Consider the following 21,376-nt stretch of genomic DNA (forward strand, 5'->3'; position numbering starts at 1 on the left):
GCGAAGCACCGAAATCAAATAAAACTCGAGCGATGCATGCAAAGACCGGAAGTATACCCTCAACAACTCCTCCAAATGCCTGCGAATCCTGCTAAGCCGCATAAAACCTAGCCTGAGCTGGCTGGGGAGGTGCTTGTCCCCTCTGAGCGTGCTTCTGCTGCTACTGTTGTCACTAAGGTGGTCGAAACAGCTACCTCTGCTGTTATAGCCTCGGAGGCGAGTGTTGATGCTGCTGTTGAGGTGGCCTCAATGGTGGGGGCTGTTGCCGCTGCTGCTGTGGGGGTCTCTGCTGCTATTGCTGTGGAGGCTGCTGTGAACCTCTCTATTACTGCTGCTTAAGGCGGGGACACTCCCACATATGGTACCCCGTCGCACCGCACCCAAAACAGATGCTAGTGAACTACCTCGGAGGTGGTGCTGGAGGTGCTGCTGGCGCTCAGAAGCTGAGCGGCCTGTCGCCTCTACTCTGGTCGACGCTGCTAAGAATCACTGGAAGGAGCTTGCCTCTTCTAGTCTCTCCTCTGACCGTGATCAGACTAAGAACCGACCCACTCAGCCTCATAAATCTGGGCCTTCCGTACCACCCCCTCAAAAGTCGGGAGCTCGTGCCCAATAATACGGCCTCGAAGACCGTAACATAAGCCATCCTCAAAGTGGCGGGTTGTCCGCTCCTCATCATCTACCAAGTATGGCGCAAATCTGGATAGCGCTACAAAACGAGCCGCATACCGAGCCACTGTCGTGTCACCCTGCACCAGGGCCTTGAACTCTAATGCTCGCTGTCGTCGGATGTGATTAGGAAAGTACTGTCGTTCAAACTGATACACAAAATCCTCCCAAGTCCACACAAAATTAGCGCCTGCCGCTCGAGAGACTGATGTTCACTAATGCTCAGCCTCACCATGGAGGAGAAATATTGTTAATCGGACTCGTCGCTCGGTTGTACATCTCATCGTATCAAATATCTTCTCCACATCGGAATGCCATCTCTCAGCCACTGTCGGGTCTGGCTCACCCTAGAAATGCGGGGGATCGAGTTGTCGAAACTCTCGAAGGAGGGAACTCGCACACTCCTGCTCTGCCTGGGCTGGCAAAACGACCGGGTGCCTGCCTTGCCCCCGAAAGGACGACTTCACAGCCTGCAACATCTGCTGCAACTAGGAGGCACTCACAGATACGGTTGGATCCGCACCGGTCTCTGGTGGAGGAGCAGCATCCTCAGGATGGGCGGTAGGAACCTCTAGTGGTGGAGTGGGGATCGTAGGTGGTAGGGCGGGAGCCGCAGGTGGTGGAGTGGGTGTCTCAGGTGGTGAAGCGGGAGTCGATCGGGTCACTCTGCTGCGCAGCATGTCCTACAGGAAAGAGCTAAGGCGCCTATCAACTTTGAAAACTCTCGAAGGTACGCACATTAAATACCTATCACGGAAGATCACTAAGCTATCCGAACTTCAAGACTTAGTCATTCTAAACTCATAGCAGACATATAATGTTGTTCTCGGTTATTCCCAAGTTATGCTCTGATACCAACTTCTGTCATTCCCCAAACTCAGAAATAGGGCTCACAAAAATTTCGATCGCTGAATCCGGTGCCAACAGCCTCCGTAGTACCCCATTCTCGGCTCTCAGCGCCCATTCGCCAGGTTCCGATCCTGGGATGCTATGAGGAGGATTTTCAACGTCAGTTTGATTTATAATAAGTATAACCAAAAGCATAACCCACAAACAACAACCAAAAACTCCATCACATTTCCACTATGATCAAAAACTTTACAAGTACAATAAGCATAAAGGGAAATAAATGATAATGGACAAAACGCTCCAAGATGATCTCCTATGCGCTCCTGCCTCAGCGCTGCTGCGGTCCAACGTCACCTGCATGCAAGGTCGTGCATAAGCTTATAAAAAGCTTAGAGGATAGTAAAAGTGTTGGCGCAAGATAGTAATACATTTATGCAGTATCAGAGTAATGCGGAATATGCTGATGAATTCATAAATATCATTAGTCGTACCAAGGCTATGCGATAAAAGGCATGAATGATGTCGGTCGTACCAAGGCCATGCGATGCAAGATGCAAGTCAAGCATTCGAATCCTCATCTAAGTCAACATATCAATACAACTCAAATCTGGAATATAATCGGGGTCTAGTACACTCCAAACTAGATTACCGCCTCATTGTGCGCAATAAGGCGAGTGGAAGAGACCTCACTATCCACCTGCCAATATCGGGCTCAGCTCGTCGATAGCGGACCCATTCCTCTAGTTGGTCAAACTTAGCCTAGCTTTGCCCCCTCCTCTTGGGTGGGTAAGGCCACACCCCCTTCTAACCGACCAAGACACAGTGAAAAGCGCGACCTTCTGGTAATCGACACTCGGCGCTCATGCACCCACTCGGTCTAAACGTTGGAGCAACCTCTTGGTACCATAGGGACTTTCACCCAGGGATATCTATAACACCCCATGTAGAATAAGATTTTCGGTATCTAATCCTACCAACCACGATACGCCTGTGGAGGCTACGGCCCTGATGTCGCTAGGGTGTACAGTAACTATGTCACACAATGCAAAATACATGAATCACACTATCCAGTCATGTAACAATCCTACACATATCGTGCCCACATGTAGGGCAACACCGCCTATCCGGGAGCCCATAAACAATCTGCCCAAAGACATATGCTATGATCAGTCACTTCTCATATCAAGCATACATATGATGCGTATGATCATGAATCATGAAACTATTCTAAACATGTCATATGGTGATGAATTCTTGTTCGTAACGAAGATGGGCCAAGACAGCCTACACACTACAAGTATAGGCCTGCCAATGGGCCCTCGGGAGAGTTACAATGCGGACATTTAACCATCATTACTCTACAACGTGGACGTCAAACCATCATTGTTCCCAAGGCATGACAACCAAAAACATCATCACATACATCATTGTAGGACCTCACATCGAATGGGCCTCATATACACCGCATTCGGCCCACACAAAGGCCTAACATGCATCTCATTGGGCCTCATATACATCAAATGGGCCGATCGAAAGGACCGATCAAATGGGCCGATCAAATGAGTCGATTTAAATGGGTCAAGTCAAATGGGCCGATCAAATGGGCCGATTTAAATGGGCCGAGTCAAATGGGCCGATCGATGGCCTCATGTATATCAAATCGGGCCGCACCAATGGGCCTAACCTTCATTAAGTGGGTCGCGCCATCTACACCATTCATCTATTCCTAGGGATCATTTTAGAGTATTAAAAATATATTTAAATCACATGGACTGCACTCTAATTAACAATGGTGATAATGATTCCCACCATTAGAATTCTCAAGGCCCACCATAACATTTATTTTCCATCCAATCTGTTCATGAGGTCACACAGACCTGAATCAAGATGAAAAAAATAAATTTCAAATTGATCCAGAATTGTTGTGACCCCAAGAAGGGTTTCAATGGTGGACGTTCACTCAACACTGTTTTCTGCAGTGTGGTCCACTTGATATTAGATCTATCTCATTTTGGTCTCAAGCCTTAAAGTGACTCGCCCTTTGGATGGACAGTTTGGATGTAACACATACATAAGCATGGGCCCACCGTCAGAATGGATGGACGGCTTGTGTAAACACATTCAACATGTGGGACCTGCACTTGCTGATGTTAAGAGAGCCGCCATGTAACTGCTCCACGTGCAGCTTGCTGCCTCCTTTGTAAAGCAGAGATGGGTCCCACGTAGGGCCCACCCTCATGTATTCTATATAAAATATATTTAATATATATAACTACTGCCGTATAGCTTAATATATAAGAGCAGTCAGAGTTGGGTCCCACGTAGGGCCCACCATCAGGAATATATATATAATATATTTAATATAATATATTTAATATAATATATATATACACATTATAACAGTGTAACGTCCAGGCCTTTGGACGGCCTAGACCGTCACCTACATATCAAGGAGGGCCCCACACGTGGGGTGGGTCCCACTGTCGAAGGATGGTGGACACCACACACGGCTGATGGTGTGGCCATCAAAATGAGTGGACGGCGTGGGTGGGTCCCACGGGTCCCACTGTCACTCACACATCACTGGCAGCCACCCTCACTAGGGAATCGTACCGGGACCTCAGCGTTGAAACGAGGTATATTTCACTCGGCCTACCACTTTAGCTGGGGTCTGGGCCCCACGTTGAAACGAGGTATCTTTCACTCAGTCTGCTACCTGAGCTATGGATCTGGGTGGGTTAACACATCAAGGAGGGCCCCACACGTGGGGTGGAGGGCGAGGATGGGTCCCATGGACCCCATGTCAGTCCATACTTCCCCTACTAGCACACCCACTGTCACTGCACACCTCCACTGTTAGTACACCCACGTTAGTACATCTCCATTAGTGACGGATGGTGTGGGTATGCACCCCATCAAGGTGGGTCCCACATGGACCACCTGTTTTGGATCAGGCTAATATTTGTGTTTCCCTTTCATCCGGGCTTGTGTGACCGCCCGGTCTGCAGGCCCCAAAAAGATCCAGGTGGCCCACTATTTGGATGGCTTGGGTAAAATACACACATCATAAAATGGGCCATGATCATGGAAAGAGAGAGAGAGAGAGAGAGAGAGAGAAAGAGAGATCGGAGATAACGGAGGGGCCCCGCCACTATGGGCCCCTCTTGGATACAAGCATACATCAAAGTGGGTCCCACATATATGGACCATTAACTCAAAAGAAATGAATGAAAGACAAAATCTAAGATCACCCACTGTCCTCTTCTTGCTCCCTTAGCTTCCTTTGCTCCTTAACTTCGATCCTAACGAAGGAGATGGAGTTTGGATGGTTGAGATGGGATATGAGAGGGTAAGAAGTGGGCCACACACAGCTCTCATGGAGGTTGGAAAGAGCTTGGACGTGTGATTTTCTCTTACTTGGGAAAGTGGTTTTGAGAATGAGAGAGAGAGTTGTAAAGAGAGAGAGAGAGAGAGAGAGAGAGAGAGATGGGTGATGGATATGGTGGTGATGGATGTGTAAGAGACTTTTTGACTTTTGTGGTAGATAGTGTAAGAAAAGTATGGGTGTGTAAGAACCTTTTTGACTTTGGGGGTTGCTTGGGCAAGGGTGTGAGGTGATGGTGTACTTGGTTGAGGTGATTGGTTGATGGGTTGATGGATGTGACAAGTTGTAGAGATTCTCTCGAAATTCGTACGCGTGGTGTTTTCCTCATATCGAACGCGGGCCCAAATCTCCTGGCCTGGGTATCGCCTCTGCGCGCGAGACGCGGCATCCGAACGGTGGTGATGGCGCAGTCACTAGGGTACAAGTCTCGAGTTGAGCCGACTCTGGTTGACGGCGTGTGTCTCAGGGTCACGCGCAAATGTCGGATAAAGGTCAAAATGGTATGGATTAAGAGACAGGGCTTACATTTATCGTATACCCTATATCTGATAGTCAATGAGTGAGTCCAACTTAGGTGGTTCCTAAGAAGTCTGGAATCACTATCGTAGTCAATGCCAACAATGAACTCGTGCCAACTAGAGTCACTATTGGTTGGAAAATGTGCATTGACTACAGGAAGTTGAATACCGTCACGATGAAGGACCACTTTCCTTTGCCCTTCATTGATCAAATTTTGGAAAGGTTAACAGGTCATTCCTATTACTATTTTCTTGACGGGTATTCGGGCTACAACTAGATAGAGATAGCCCTTAAAGATTAGGAAAAGACTACATTTACATGTCCCTACAATAACTTTACTTACCAAAGGATGCCATTCGGACTATGTAATGCCCCAGCCATTTTTCAGTGATGCATGATAAGTATTTTTTCTAACATGGTGGGGCAATATCTAGAGGTCTTCATGGACGACTTCTCTGTCTTCCATCCATCTTTCAGGGATTGCTTAAAGAATCTTAAATATGTGTTAAAAAGATGTGAAGAAAAGAATTTGGTACTCAATTGGGAGAAGTGTCATTTCATGGTTCCTAAGGGAATTGTCCTTGGACATATTATCTCGTCCAATGGATTTGAGGTATATAAGGCTAAAATTAACTTATCTCTAACCTACCTCCACCCAAGAACATATGAGACGTGCGATCTTTCCTAGGACACGCCAGTTTTTATAGGAGATTTATAAAGGACTTTATTCACTTATCTCGTCCTTTATGTAATCTACTTTAAAAGGATGCACCATTTGAGTGGACTAAGCAATGTCAGGAAGCTTTTACTAAGCTTAAGGGCATGTTGACCACTGCACCTATCATGCAGCCACCCGACTGGAGCCTTCCTTTTGAACTTATGTGCGACACATCTGACTATGCTCTTAGGGTAGTTTTAGGCCAGAGAAAAGAAAAGAAGCCCTACGTTATTCATTACGCAAGTAGAACTATAAATCCTGCCTAAGTGAACTACACAACTACGGAAACGGAACTCTTAGCCATAGTGTCACTACGGGAAATTGCACTTTTACCGACGAAATTTTTCATCGGTAAAACATGATTTTTCATCGGTAATGAGCATTACCGACAAAATTTGTCATTGGAAAAATCGTTAGCAGAAGACTGTGTGTAAAGGCTTTTACCGATGAAAAATCAATTCGTCAGTAATAGTAAGACTTTTATCGACAAAAATTTTCGTAGATAAAAAATGTTGATGAAACTTTTAGCTACAAAATTTTTCGTAGCTAAAAATACTTTTACCTACGAAATTTGTCGTAGGTAAAAAAACGACAATGGTAAGACTTTTACCGATGGATTTTTTTCATAGGTAAAAAAGTAGACGAAACTTTTACCTACGAAAGTTTTTGTAGGTACAAAAATGTTGAGATTGTTTGTAGGTAATGGTAAGACTTTTACCTATGAAATTTTTCGTAGGTAAAAACGTGAACCAACGAAAACTTTCATAGATAAAAAATGTGGATCAAACTTTTACCTACAAAATATTTCGTAGGTAAAAATGTGGTTAAAACTTTTACCTATGAAATATTTAGTCAGTAAAAGACTTTTTTTTTCAAAATTCAGGAAAAAATCCCTAACATACACCTATTACAATATATTTCATCATATTCACATTCACATCTACCCAAATGCAAACTAAATCCATCCAAACACAAACCACATCCATATATACACAAACAATCTTATCCACAAACAATCTTAGATCATACCATTCTGTAGGCTTCCGCGGTCCTTCCGGTCGAATTTCGACAACCCTCGACCCGTATACGACGTTTCCACATGATCCTTAGCCGAGTCCTGCATACCTGAGCCGACTCAACTTGAAACTTGTATCTTTGAGACCGCGCCGTTGCCACGGTTCCAACATCGTGACTCGCGCACCAATCCGACACCCAGGTCAGAAGATATGGGCCTGCGTTCATTCCGAAGAAATGCCACGCGTTGTGAATTTTGAGAGAATCTCTACAACATGTTCCATTAATCAATCAATCAATCAATGTCAAGTAAAAGTCAAATACACTCCATACCCTAAGTACAACAACCCATCCCTTCCCATTCCCAAAGTCAACTCTCTCTCTACACCCATCCCTTTCTTACAACCCCATCACTCCACCCATCACCCATCACACCTCATCCCATCCCTTTTCACCCATCACTTCTCTCTCTCTCTCTCTCTCTCTCTCTCTCTCTCTCTCTCTCATCCCTCTCTTCACTCCCAAGCAACAAAAACATCCCACACCCAAGCCTCCCTAAGCTCTCCCAAAAATAACAAGTGTGGCTCACCCTCTCATCTCTCATCTCCACCATCAAAACTCCATCATCCACCATCAAAAGTTGAGCATAGGAGCTAAGGAGGCTAAGGGCCAATAAGGAGGCCACTAGGTGGGTGATCTAACCATCAATTTTGTTATTTGAGAGCCCACATATGGTGGGACCCATCTTGACATATGCTTTGTATTTAGGGAGGGCCCATAATGGCGAGGTCCCTCCCCTTCTCTCTCTCTCTCTCTCTCTCTCTCTCTCTCTCTCTCTCTCTCTCTCTCTCTCTTGTATGGATGATAATGTGGTTGTGTGTGTAGCCCACCATGAAGTATTTTATCCATGCATTCACCTTCATGGGACTCACCTGATGGATATGTTGGATCAACACCGTCCGGCCCATTAGCGGGCCTGGATGGAAGGAAAAACACAAATATCATGTTGATCCAAATAGGTGGGCCATGTCCATGTGGGACCCACCATGATACTTGTGTTGCTTCCACACTGTCCAGCGTCCAAGGACGTTGAACATGGCTCACACAATGAAGTGTGAACTGACGCTGGGGTGTACCGATGGCCAATAAAAAATGCATATATAAAATATAAATATTAGCTTGATTAAATAAGCCTTGGGTGGACCACTTATGCAGAACCCACCTTGAAGTATGGGTCTGATCCAGCCGTCCATCCTGTTCCCCAGCTTATTTTAGGCATTGAGCCAAAAAATGAGGGTAATTCGATAATCAAGCGGGCCATACCATAGAAAACTGTGATTACTACTGTTCAAGGCTGCTTGGGCCCACTCTGACGTTTCTATACACCAAAACACATTGCATATTGGGCTCATTTGGTCGATCATGAGCCGTAGAATCCAATGGGTGGAGTGGATCCACTTGATGCGGCCCCACCTAGGGAAAACAGCAGAAAAACATAAATTAAAAAAAAAATACACTAAGCAGTAGGCGCTGCTGCTGGTGTCGTCCAAAGGACGGTGCAACAGTGTCCTGTTGTGCTGTGGACGGTGGCCAAGGACCGTGGGTCCCAGCCATGGTCCCCACCGTGATGTGTGTTGACATCAACATCATGCATTTGGTAGGCCCCCTTTGGGGCAGTGGGCCACCCCATAAATCAGCCATACCTAGAACTCAGGTGGCCCACGTCACATGAAACAGTGAGGATTGAACGTCTGCCATAGGAACTTCACTGTTCCAGACGTTTTGGAGAAATATGAAATTTATTATTATTATTATTATTATTATTATTATATATATATGTCTATGTGACCGTATCTGCAGATGGATGGAAAATAAACATTATGGTGGGCACTAAGTGGAACCCACCCGTGATGGGATTGGATTGGCTAGTGTACCACACCTCAACCCTATAGCTGTTGACGTGACAAGTCATGTGGAGCCCAACTTGGTGACATGTGCACTCAATGTGTGGGACCCTCCTTGATGTATCTGTTGTATCCTAACCATTCATCCTATTAGCAAGCCCGTCTTAAGGCTTAAGACTAAAAATAAGACAGATCAAGGATCATGTGGACCACACTATAGAAACAGTGGGTTTGAACGTCCACCATTAAAACCCTTAGGCTACAGGGTTGGACCAATATGATATTTATTTTTCCTCTAAATCCAGGTCTTTGTGACTTTATGAATAGGCTGGATGGGAAATAAACCCTATGGTGGGGCCCACTAGAATCTAACCGTGGAAATCATTATCACTACAGTTAAATATGGTATGGTCCAGTTTATCTTTTGATATTATTCATTTTATATATATTGATTTCAAAAAAAAATAGATGAGTTGGGTTCGGCCTATTTGAACTCAGCCCATTTAACTAGGCCCATTCAAATCGGCCCAATTGACTTGGCCCAGTTGATTCGTCCCATTGATTCGGCCCATTAGACTAGGCCCAATGTGATATATGAGGCCTGATGTTGAGGCCCACATGGATGTATATGAGGCCCATGTGATATGGCCCATTTGATGTAGTTAGGGCCTTTGGGTCGAGGCCCAATGGGATGTTCATAAGGCCCATTACAATATGTGGTTCCACCATGGTTTATGTAATGATGTTCATGGCAGGCCGTGCCTTGAGAGCAATGATGGTTTGATGTCCACATTGTAAGAGCAATGATGGTTAAATGTCCTCATTGTAACTCTCCCTAGGGCCCATTAATAGGCTCATACTTGTAGTGTGTAGGCCGTCTAGGCCCATCTTCGTTATGAACAGGGCCCATCACCATATAACATGTTTAGTATAAGTCCATGATTCATGATCATACGCATCATATGTATGCTTGATATGAGGAGTGACTGATCATAGTATATGCCTTTGGGCAGATTGTTTATGGGCTCCCTGATAGGCGGAGTTATCCTACATGAGGCAGATTGTCTATGGGCTCCCTGATAGGCGGAGTTATCCTACATGAGCGCGTGGTACGCGCAGATTTGTTGCATGTTTGGTAGGGTGATTCATACACTTGCATTTGTGTGATTGTGATTACTGTATGCGCTAGCGACATCAGGGCCATAGTCTCCACAAACACGTCGTGGATGACCGAATTGGATACTGGAAATACTGTTTCTAGCATCGGGGTGCCATAGATGGCTCTAAGTAAAAATTTCTAAACCCGATGGTACCAGAGGATGACTCCAACGTCAAGACCGAGTGGATACATGAGCGCGCGAAGGCCGTATACCAGTAGGTCGTGTCTCCCACTGTGTCGTGGTCGGTTGGAAAGGGATGTGACCTTACTCGCCTGAGTAAGGGGGCAATTTCTAGGTTGAGTTTGACCAGCTTGAGGAATGGGTCCGCTATCAACGAGACAGGCCCGATATTGGCAGGCGGATAGTGAGGTCTCTTCCACTCTCCCAGTTGTGCCTTCGGATAGGGGCGGCAAGCTGGCATAAAGTGTACTAGACCTCGGTAATTATCCAAAATGAGAACTATACTGATATTTGATTAGCTGTATTGATATATGGATTTGGATGAGGATTGGCATGCTTGATTTGCATCTCACATTGCATGGTCTTGATATGGCCGATAGCATTCATATCCTGTACTGCATAGCCTTAGTACAACTGATTTGCATTCATGTACCCATCAGCATGATTCCGTATTACTCTGGCATTGCATTCTGAGCACGTTCATACTACGGACACACTTACACTACCCTCTAAGCTTTTTATAAGCTTATGCACGATTGACGGGTGCAGGTGATGTCAGGACGCAATCATAGCCTCACCGCAGTTGGAGTGTGCAGTCGAGCTTCTGGAGTTTCTGTTATTTTCATTATCTTGTATTTTCCTTTCCTACGCATTGCACTCAAAATTTTTTATCATAGTGGATTTTGTGATGGTGTTCTTATGGTTATTGTTTGTAGGTTATGCTTATGGTTATGCTCATTACGAATCAAATCATATTTGAAATCCTCCTTATAGGATCCTAGGATCGGAACCTGGTGTATGGGTGCCGAGAGCTGAGAATGGGGTACTATAGAGGCTGTCAGCGCTAGATTCAACGATCGAAAATTTTGTGAGCCCAGTTTCCGAGTCTGGGGCGTGACACAAACCCTAACCCATCAACCGGTATGGATTCTTGATGTAAATCTCGCTATTCCGAGCTCTCTGGTTCGATTTCAGCTGAATCGAGCTCTAGTGGTTGAGCAAATTCTCTGCCGTTCAATTACGGGAAGAGTTACAGGGGCTTTTGGGAGAAATCTACAGATTTTCAGCTCTTTTTGCATTGGTTTTGGCCAAAATGGAGAATCTAGAGGTTTGAAATTGGGATTTGTGAGAGAAACTTAAAGATTCAAGGAATTTCTGTGTAGCGAAGCTCTCTGCAGCTTTAATGGCAGACCTGCAGCATCCTTATGTAGTTCTTTGAAGGAAATGCTTATAGATTTCAGATCTCCCATTGCTTCTTTTAAAGGTAATTTCCTCTGTTCTTCCCTTATCTTGTTACGGCTGTGTATTTTATAGGAATGCTAGTGAAGATATCTAGATTTGGGGCATTTTTCTGTGTTATTTTGAGCTTTCAGCATTTGAATTCGAACTTCAGCTGTAGTAGCCACTGCTTGAAGTGTTCTGAAAACCCGTAGTTTTAGTGCATTTTCTGAGTTTCTGATGTTGTGATTAGAACTTCAGGTATCAAAGATTTCGCTTGAAATGCTTCAAAAACCAACAAACTATTCTTTTTTCTCCATTGTCGGTGTCGAAATCATCAGATTTTATGCATTTTCGCTTGGAATGCTCTGGAAGCCATCGGATTCTATACATTTTCATTCAATGTTGGTATTTAAACTTTAGATGTGGTACGTTTCACTTGAAATGCTCTAAAAACCCGCAGATTTTATATTTTCTGTGAGTTTTCAATGTCGATAGTTGAACTTCAGGTGTTCGAGATTTGACTCGACATGATCTGAGAACCAATAGATTTCATTCGGTTTCTAAGCTTTCGACATTGGAATTACCCTAGAAACAAGCAGATTCAATGCATTTTCTGAGTTTTCAATGTCAGAAGTAGAACTGTGGATGTGGAAGAGGCCACTTGAAATGCTCTGAGAACCAACAGATTTGATGAATTTTCTCAGCCCTCCAATGTTGTAATTAGAACTTGGGATGTCTTAGATTTCACTTGAATTGCTCAAAAAATCCACCAGATTTGTTGCATTTTCTGAGCTCTCAAGATGTATGTCTCTATCTTGAAATGCTCTAGAAACTAGTAGATTTGATGTGTTTTCTGAACTTGTAATGCTAGAATTAGAATGTTAGATATAGAAGATTATTTAGAGATGCATTAATAAACAAGCAGATTTGATGTCTTTATATATATATATATATATATATATATATATATATATATATATATATATATCAAATTTTGTTTACTTGAGGGCCATGGCCCTTAATATTTGCAAATGGTTGCTAATATGATTTGTTTATTGTCTTTTTACAGTAACGACATTGCAAAGTGTGAAGAATGCCTTGGGACTTCCTCTTCATTTTAGGTGGAATGAGGATCCATGTGTTCCCCAACAACATCTGTGGAGCAGAGTGGCTTGCCAATTTAACAAAAACAGTGGCACTTGGGTCATTGTGTGTGTGTGTGTGTGTGTGTGGGTATATTTCAAATTTTGTTTACTTGAGGGACATGGCCCGTAATATTTGCAAATGGTTGCTAATATGATTTGTTTATTGTCTTTTTACAGTAACAACATTGCAAAGTGTGAAAAATGCCTTGGGACTTCCTCTTCATTTTAGGTGGAATGAGGATCCATGTGTTCCCCAACAACATCCGTGGAGCGGAGTGGATTGCCAATTTAACAAAAACAGTGGCACCTGGGTTATTGATGGGCTATAATCTTCCTACTCTTTCTTTGCATTTAGTAGCTCAGAAAAAGAGCGGAGTGGATTGCCAATTTAACAAAAACAGTGGCACCTGGGTCATTGATGGGCTATAATCTTCCTACTCTTTCTTTGAATTTAGTAGCTCAGAAAAAAAAAACACTATATATATATATGTCATTATAGTTATAGTTTTTCTATGGTAAAAGCATAACTAAATAATTTCATTGCCTTCTATATTCTCTTATCCTTTTGTGTATATTCTTATAATGTTATGCCATACTTTTTTTTTCTTTTTTTTTAATCTAGCACATGATATTATGTGTTGACAAAATTTGTTACCTCTTAATTGCTAAATTGAAATTTCCAAGTGAAATTTCAATGATTTACAAGATATAGATTGATCAAGTGGCCTAGTTTGATTTTTGACAATTATATTTGATTTCTTAGTGAGTATTATTTACTTGATATCAATATCTCTTGGGCCTATATGAGCTCTGTTGGATTCTATTTTTTGGGTTGGCATGGGTTGGAGCTTGCAAAGGAAATGAAAGGCATATGGTGGGTATTTAGGAAGAAAGAAATGGCAGATGTTTCAAAAATTCGAGTCACTCTTCGGGGTGGGTGATGAGGAGAGCATGGGGTTTAAATTTTTTTTATTTTTTAATTGGGCTTCATGCTCTTTTTTTTTTTTTGCTTACAGGATAGTCATATTAAGTTACTCTCATGTCTTTTGAATGGATACATACATACACACACATACATGCATGTATGAATGTATGTATAAAGGCCTTTTGAGGCTCAATTTTACATTTATGAGTGACAATCGGCCAGCGTAAAGATATATGTGTGGCTTATTCACTATTTTGGTCTTGATTGTGTTTCTTATATTTTTGTTCTTGGAATGTGTTACAGTTGAACGAGGAGGATGTTTATTTATCTTATCTCCCTCTGACACATATCTTTGATCGAGCGATTGAGGAGTTATTTATTCTCATGGTGCCTCAATAAGATTTTGGTGTGGGGTGAGTTATTTCGTCTACATGATATCCTTTTTCCAAATAAGAGTCCAATTGAATTATAATTTCCATTAAGCAAGTGTCAAGAGAAATGAATTCCTTGGCCATCTTAGCTAAGGATTCACTAGGCCTTTGCTTTTTATTGGGATCCATATCCATTGCCTTAATGCATATTTTGTATTCATATCTTTTTTCAATAAATTGATTCGTTGCAAAAAATAATAATAATAATAATAATAATAATAATAATAATAATAATAAAAATAAAAAATTCTATATTTCATGTTCAGGATGTAAAATTATTAATTGAAGACATTGGGGAGCTAAAACCAACTATTTTCTGTGTTGTTCCACATGTGCTGGATTCGATCTATACAGGTAATATTCAACAAGTCATTGTCACCAAGAGATGCTATGCCTGGCATTCTAACACATGTCAATGTCTGCATCCTTTGGTACAAATATGTAATATATGCATGCGAATAAATATATACATGCATGTACACTGTACATGCATTGTTTGAATACATGTCTTTTTGTTGCATATCGAAGTACCGAAGCATTATATTCTGTCATTTTTCATCTTTCAATACATGAACACAAAATTACATGTGTTGTGTGTGCGCATGGGCCATCACTATATTCAATTTTAGCCTTCCATCTATTTGGGTTCAGATTTTAAATGTTAAATTGGCAAGGGTTTTATTATCAGCTGCTCACTGGACATTAACCTTCTTTAACCTGGGCTCTGGAACCAGCCATGGTAGAGATTCACCTTGACAACACGCTGATGGCAGCACGGTCTCACCCAATACTAACCCCTAGCCCGACTAAAACTCACACAACCCAAGGGTAAGCAAGCATTCAGAACAGTGAGATTATTTGATTTGTATTTTCAAAGCACAAATCAATAGGAACTCTAATCTCATATTAGAAGTGCTGATCTGTTCACGGCTCCAAGAGATGGGTTGACTCTGTTACTTTTGAAGTGTCCCATCATTGAGGAGGGTTTGTAAGCTACTGTCTCTCTTGCATGCTTCAAGTTTGTTAATCTCTATGGTATATACTCTATCTTGCACTAGTTGTTCACCATAAAAAGAGAATGGAACTTTTGATCTTACTTCTTCCTATGGATGTGTTCTTAAGCCTTTGTTGTTCTTTTTCCAGGTCTGACAGAGAAGATTTCTTCAGGAGGTTTCTTGAAGCATACATTGTTTAACATCGCATACGCATAGTAAGTTCTGCAACTTGTATTCCTAATAGAAAGAACATGAACGATTTGTTCCTCAAAGAATATCTCGATAGGAAGCTTAGTCCCACATTCCTATTTGGAATAATCTGCCTAGGGTCCTCGACATCACTATATTCCATTTTTTTTTCCTTTCCATACCTTGTTGTTGTCTGCTCATTGCATTGTGCCCTCCTTTTCCTTTCTGTTACTATTCTGTTTCTTGATTTCACCCAACTCCGAGTTGTTTTCATCTATAATTTGGAAATGCTTCAGCAAACAACATAACATGCGGAAGGGATCTAAACATGTAGAGGCAGCACTACTTTTTGACAAAGTAGTTTTCAGCCAGGTAGCCATTGTCCATCCGCAGATACGACCCTAATTTTGTTATTGCTCATAATAGCGGCTCTGAATAAAAACCATTGTCTGCTTCCCTAACCTTTATTCCATGCTTTCTTTAGGTAAAGAAAGGATTAGGAGGAAAAGTACGACTTATTTTATCTGGAGCTGCTCCACTTGCAACACATGTGGAAGCTTTTCTACGGGTGGTGGCATGTGCTCATGTTCTACAAGGCTATGGTTTGCATCCTTTTAGACTATATTACCTGTTTTAATTCATTCCTATGTCTTTACCTAGTAAAGGTCTGATGCAATTTAGGTCGATTAGATGAAAGATATTTCACATCTTCTGAGAACAACTTAATCTAATGAGGTTTAATGAATCAGGAATCTTAGATAATCGATGGCATGCTAATGTTCAATGCAGGTCTGACGGAAACTTGTGCGGGGACATTTGTCTCACTACCAAATGAACTATCAATGCCAAATGTAGATGTGTGCCTGGAGTCTGTTCTTGAAATGGTATATGATGCCAATTCAAGCACTCCACGTGGAGAGATTTGTGTAAGGGGAAATACCCTGTTCTTAGGATACTTTAAACGAGAAGACCTCACGAAAGAAGTCATGGTCGGTGGATGGTTCCACACAAGTATGTCCGTCTCAGCATTTATCTGCCTCTGGGCAATTAGATCCCCATTTGTTGTCAAACCATCATTTACATGTGGTTCAGATTTTTCATGCTTGCATTCTCTGTAACTATGCTTACAATGATTGCTTGACACAGGGGATGTCCGCGAGTGGCAGCCAAATGGAAGTATGAAAATCATTGACAGGAAAAGGAACATTTTCAAGCTTTCACAAGGAGAATATGTTGCGGTTGAAAATCTGGAGAACATCTATGGACCATTTTAAAGGCAAACATTAAATTGCTCAATTTGTAAAATAGTACTTGTCCGGCATTGAATTGAATAGGGAGATGGGCCCAAAAGTGTCTCCAAACGTGCCTCAGCTCTCATTCTTTCATTTTTTTTTAACTTGATTTTTGGAACATTTCATGGTGGGTCTCACTTAATGCATAGGTTAAATGTATAAATTATAGGCCGCTATAGATAGATAGTAACTATAAAATCTGATTGATGGATTGATGGGCATTTATTATTATTGTGGATCAAATTTGCATAGGTTAAATGTACAAATTGCTGTTGCTTTGTCTTTTGTGGACGTTGTGCTGGTGCTTCAATATCCGCCTTTTTGTTTTTCTATCCATTTAAAAAAAAGTGCACATGAAATTGATAAGATTAGATCCAAAACTTGTGACCCAAAAAATAAATGTTTATAATGGTCTTCCACCGCTGTTTTGTATGTTGTGGTCCACCTGAAATTTGTATATGGTTCATCTTCTGGCCCATGCCATAAATTTTGTATATTGTTTACACCATTAAAAACCATAAACTGAAATGGATCTGCTGCAGATGTTACTGTTAAAGAAGGTGGTATCCATGAGGCTCTGTTTTGGATTTATTTCCTCCTTGATTATCTCTTAATAAAAATCTCTTCTTATATCTCATCATATTGTCAGGATTCTTGATAAAAAGAAGGAAAAAAAGAAAAGATTGTTGTGTGTATCTTTTCTCTATGTTCCTTACAAGGCTAATTGGTTGACCTGCCTGGAAAAAGGGTGTGTCTCATTAGCATCTGAATATTGGGAGTTCTTGTCCATCATAGTTTGATAACTCAAAAAATTCATGGTCTTCAAGACTCAATAGACCTTAACCTACTCTTTGACTCAACTCTAGTTTGACTTTTCTGGTTTTTAAACTATGATTCCAATATTATAGTTTTTGTTTTATCTGTTTTATAGTCTTGATTATTTATTTATTTATTTATGATCAATTCTGATTTTTCTTTTCTTTTCTTTGGATGCTTGGGACAGTTCTTGGAAGAGTTCGAGTGGCTGTAAGACTATGACCTCGGAATGCAGAGTTGATTGCAGATGCTGATTTTGCTGATTGTGTAGAATTGCAGCCAGAGGTTTTTCTAATTGCACTTCTCTTTTGTTTGTAATTGCATATGCCTAAATTTACACCAGATGTGCAACGTGTAATGCTTTCCAAAAATAAATGAGAAATGTAAGTCAATCCATGGGCACCAATCACATGGCCATTCTCATGTTTTGCAAAATGTTTGAGATTCAATTCACTTTTGCATCAGAACCCAAGCTATTATACTCGAATACTTGCGAGAATGGAAACAGGAAATATGACTCTCAGTTTCTGAAAGACAAGGACAATATACAGATATGAGCATCCCATCCTTGAAAATAATATTCACGTTCAATTATATGGTGTTTCCTGGAAATGTTTGGACTATGCTGTGGTTTTCTTAAGCAAGTTAGCATTTTCCAGTTCAATGTTTATTTATTTATTTAGTACATAAGAGTCTATTAATACCAAAAACAACCCGTACATGATTAATTCTAGATAAACCACAGAACAACACAAAATTCACAAGATTACTCGACACAAATCAACTTTGCTTTCCTAAATCTAATCTTCCTAACTACACCTTTTTCCTTTATAGTATCAAACCATGGAGGCAGCGGCATTTTCTTCTTTAGAGTCTGCACCCACATTCATGAGTTTTCCTTGTTGAATGTGGCCTGCTTGGCACTAGGCCAAAAACATGTACAGTCATGAGTTTTCCCTGTTGAATGTGGCCTGTTACTCATCATTCTCGTTTAGCCTCCCCCTCTTTAAGGCTGGTGATAAGATCCTTCCCAGATTCCAATCAACGTAGTTTTCATAACATGGCCCATCCGAGGCACCCAAAATCATTGACAGGATATGTAATGAGCTGCCAAGATAATTGTTTTAACTCTTGGTCCATGATCCTTACGAAGTTGATCCTTTCAGGTGGGGAGAAGTCAAGCTATAGGACCTGTTAGGGTTAGACGGGATGCTGCAGCTCGTGTTATGCGGGGTTGGCACTCCCAACATCTTCTTAGCAATGTTTATGCTGGTGACTCACTATCAAGGTTTATGGAGATTATCAAATGTTATGTTTATGCACGGGGTTTTGTGCTCATACCATGTTGTAAAATTTCTTCCATGTGAATAAATCCGTCGGATCAGGTCTAATCAGAAGGCCTTCATTGTTTCTAGTCATCACATTGTCTACACAGTCATCACATTGTCTACACTATTAAAATAGAGAATTGGGACAAAACACTCCATCTGGTCAAACTGTGCTGTAAAATTGTCCACATCTATACATTGGTTAGTATCATGCAGCTAATTTACCTATGGCATCTTGATTTCTATGCATTCGTTGTAACAAGCTCATATCATAAGCGTTTTCCCTGCACATTGTCTTCCTTAACTTTACCCAGTGAGAATCTTAGCATACTAATCTATCAGATAACACTGCATTTTAGAAACATCTGAAACTATATGCAAGTAGAATTGCTGGCGAATTATGTATTTTAGACCATCGGAAACTTCATCTCACAATAGATAATGAAGTAAAATGAAATACCCAAAACCACCAAGAACATCAATAGAGTTTGTATTCTTCGTCCCTGATACAAGAATATAGATTTCTGATTTCTAATTATTAATACAAGGACTAGAACAACAAATATAAGAAAAGGGAGAAGTATGAAATAAGAAGGCTATACTATAGATTAGTGGCAAGATGATCTATGATATGATTTATTCAACATTCAACGTGAATTCTGCTTTTATCTGTTGTGGGGCCAATTCATGGAAATCACATGTCCTTGTACAGTGTTGTAGCCTTGGGAAAAACATGTGACTTTTCACTTTCTTGAGCCATTTCTATACATGTACATGCATTTGATGGCTGTCTTCTTTTGCTTCTCTGTGATTTTTTTTTCTAGGAGGATTTATAGGATCGTTTAACCCCTGGGCTTTGCGCATTCATACTATGGCTTTCAGTTCTGACAAGTTGAGCCTGTGATCCGGTGGGTCAGACCATTAGTCTATTGCATGTGCTCATGGAAGGTTTATGCCTTGACAATCTCTTAGATAGGACAATCCTCATCCTTCCATTTGCAGTATACAATAGATGGTCTGGAAGAGAAATAAATCAAAAAGCCATAGTTTGGCTGCATGGTACTCAATGGTGTATAAGCATAGGTCTGTGTAATTTGCATTCTCTTCACAATGCTATTCATGTTTGTATTTGATTTTCTAGATCTAGGTGCCTTATTAGAAGCCTCCAATTTGTGCCATTATCACTTTTATCTTCCACTTAGTTTCATGTTGTTTGGTGGTGTCTGAACCTTGGAATTACCCATTTCTGCTGCATTGTAGGAATATGAGTAATGTATTGAATGCGAGGGACTAATTTTCCATTTGCAGACCACAGCTGAAGCAGCAGATCATTGTCATTAGGAACTGACATGTTGTGTGGTAAGTGACTCCTTTTATAAGCTTGCATTAATACAGAGTTGGTGGGAATTGAATGAGTGTTACCTGTAGACACATGCTGCCACTACAAGAAAATGGGCCTTTAGCCATGGTTTTTTACCTGTGGACACATGCTGCAGACACATTCTGTTAATTCCTAAATTAATAGTTAAAAGAACTATGATTGACTTGGATCTGTGTTGGGTTGAGTTTGGCCATCACCTTTTATTGTCAAATGATCCAGCAACTGAAGTATAGAAGCCTCAAAAGAACCAGCTCCTACTACCAACATCACCCAGCCAACTAGTACAAAAGATGGACTCTGTTGCAAGTTCTATTATCAATATTATTTCCACCTTTTAAGTTCTGAACATGAAGAACATCTTTGTTGTTATTTGCTGCAAATTTATTTATTTATTTATTATATATTTGTGGATCTTTTTTTGACCGGATTAAGTGGGCCTGGGTTGTATTATTAGAGTGGTTCTTTCACCTGCAACATTATAAATAAAGTGGTGTAGAGAGATCTTTCTACACTTTTTCTTCTTCTTTAACACACTAGGTTCTAGCAGTTCATATGATGAAAACTACGGATTGCTTACAATTATTCTATATAAAAAAAGAATTTGAATTAAGTTCTTGTGTGCTTTATACATTTATATTTGCACACACTACTGATTTACCTGCCATTGTTTCTTTTTTTTCCCAATGGTGAAAGCGGTCAGGAAAAACTGAAACAGCAAAAATTACAATGGCTACGGATTGTCGGTAACCATAGGTTCTAAGTCTACGGATTTTATCCATAGCCTTTTCTCGTTTTCAGCTGTAGTAAAAAACTGACAATTTAGGGGCATCCCACAAAACCGCTGGTAAAAGATGATGGCCGCCGGTAAAACCTTAACCGACAGAGCCTTTACCGGCAGTTGCCTAACCGCCAGTAGACTCTTTGCCGGTGGTTTTTGGACCTTTGGCGGCGGTTTTGAACGCCGGGAAAGGCCAACTTTGTTGTAGTGGGTTTAGGTTTAGGTTTAGGAATTCGGGTACGGGTTCGGGTTTAGGTTTAGGGATTTGAGAATAGGTTTAGGTTATAGGTTTAGGTTTAGGTTATAGGTTATAGGTTATGGTGTAGGTTATAGGTTATAGGTTTAACGTTTAGTTTATAGGTTTAGGTTTAGGTTTAGGTTTAGGTTTAGGTTAAGGTTATAGGTTATAGGTTTAGGTTATAGGTTTAGGTTATAGGTTATAGGTTTAGGTTAAGGTTATAGGTTATAGGTTTAGGT

At 41.2% G+C, this 21,376-nt stretch overlaps 1 protein-coding gene and 1 long non-coding RNA gene across 2 annotated transcripts; both read left to right on the forward strand.

The window, feature by feature from the left end:
• Nucleotides 1–14,380: 14,380 nt before the first annotated feature.
• LOC131256306 (long chain acyl-CoA synthetase 4-like) lies at nucleotides 14,381–16,712 on the forward strand. Its single transcript, XM_058257270.1, has 6 exons — nucleotides 14,381–14,474; nucleotides 15,264–15,330; nucleotides 15,601–15,676; nucleotides 15,789–15,906; nucleotides 16,094–16,315; nucleotides 16,451–16,712. The coding sequence occupies exons 3-6, from the start codon at nucleotides 15,614–15,616 to the stop codon at nucleotides 16,576–16,578; spliced, it is 531 nt and encodes a 176-aa protein (XP_058113253.1). The 5' UTR covers nucleotides 14,381–14,474; nucleotides 15,264–15,330; nucleotides 15,601–15,613; the 3' UTR covers nucleotides 16,579–16,712.
• Nucleotides 16,713–19,835: 3,123 nt separating this feature from the next.
• LOC131256307 (uncharacterized) lies at nucleotides 19,836–20,642 on the forward strand. The gene is made up of 2 exons (XR_009176732.1): nucleotides 19,836–20,099; nucleotides 20,341–20,642. It is a non-coding gene; the product is annotated as an uncharacterized LOC131256307 (long non-coding RNA).
• The last annotated feature ends 734 nt before the right edge of the window (nucleotides 20,643–21,376 follow it).

This window comes from Magnolia sinica, chromosome 9 (genome assembly GCF_029962835.1).
Source record: "Magnolia sinica isolate HGM2019 chromosome 9, MsV1, whole genome shotgun sequence".
NCBI lineage: Eukaryota > Viridiplantae > Streptophyta > Magnoliopsida > Magnoliales > Magnoliaceae > Magnolia > Magnolia sinica.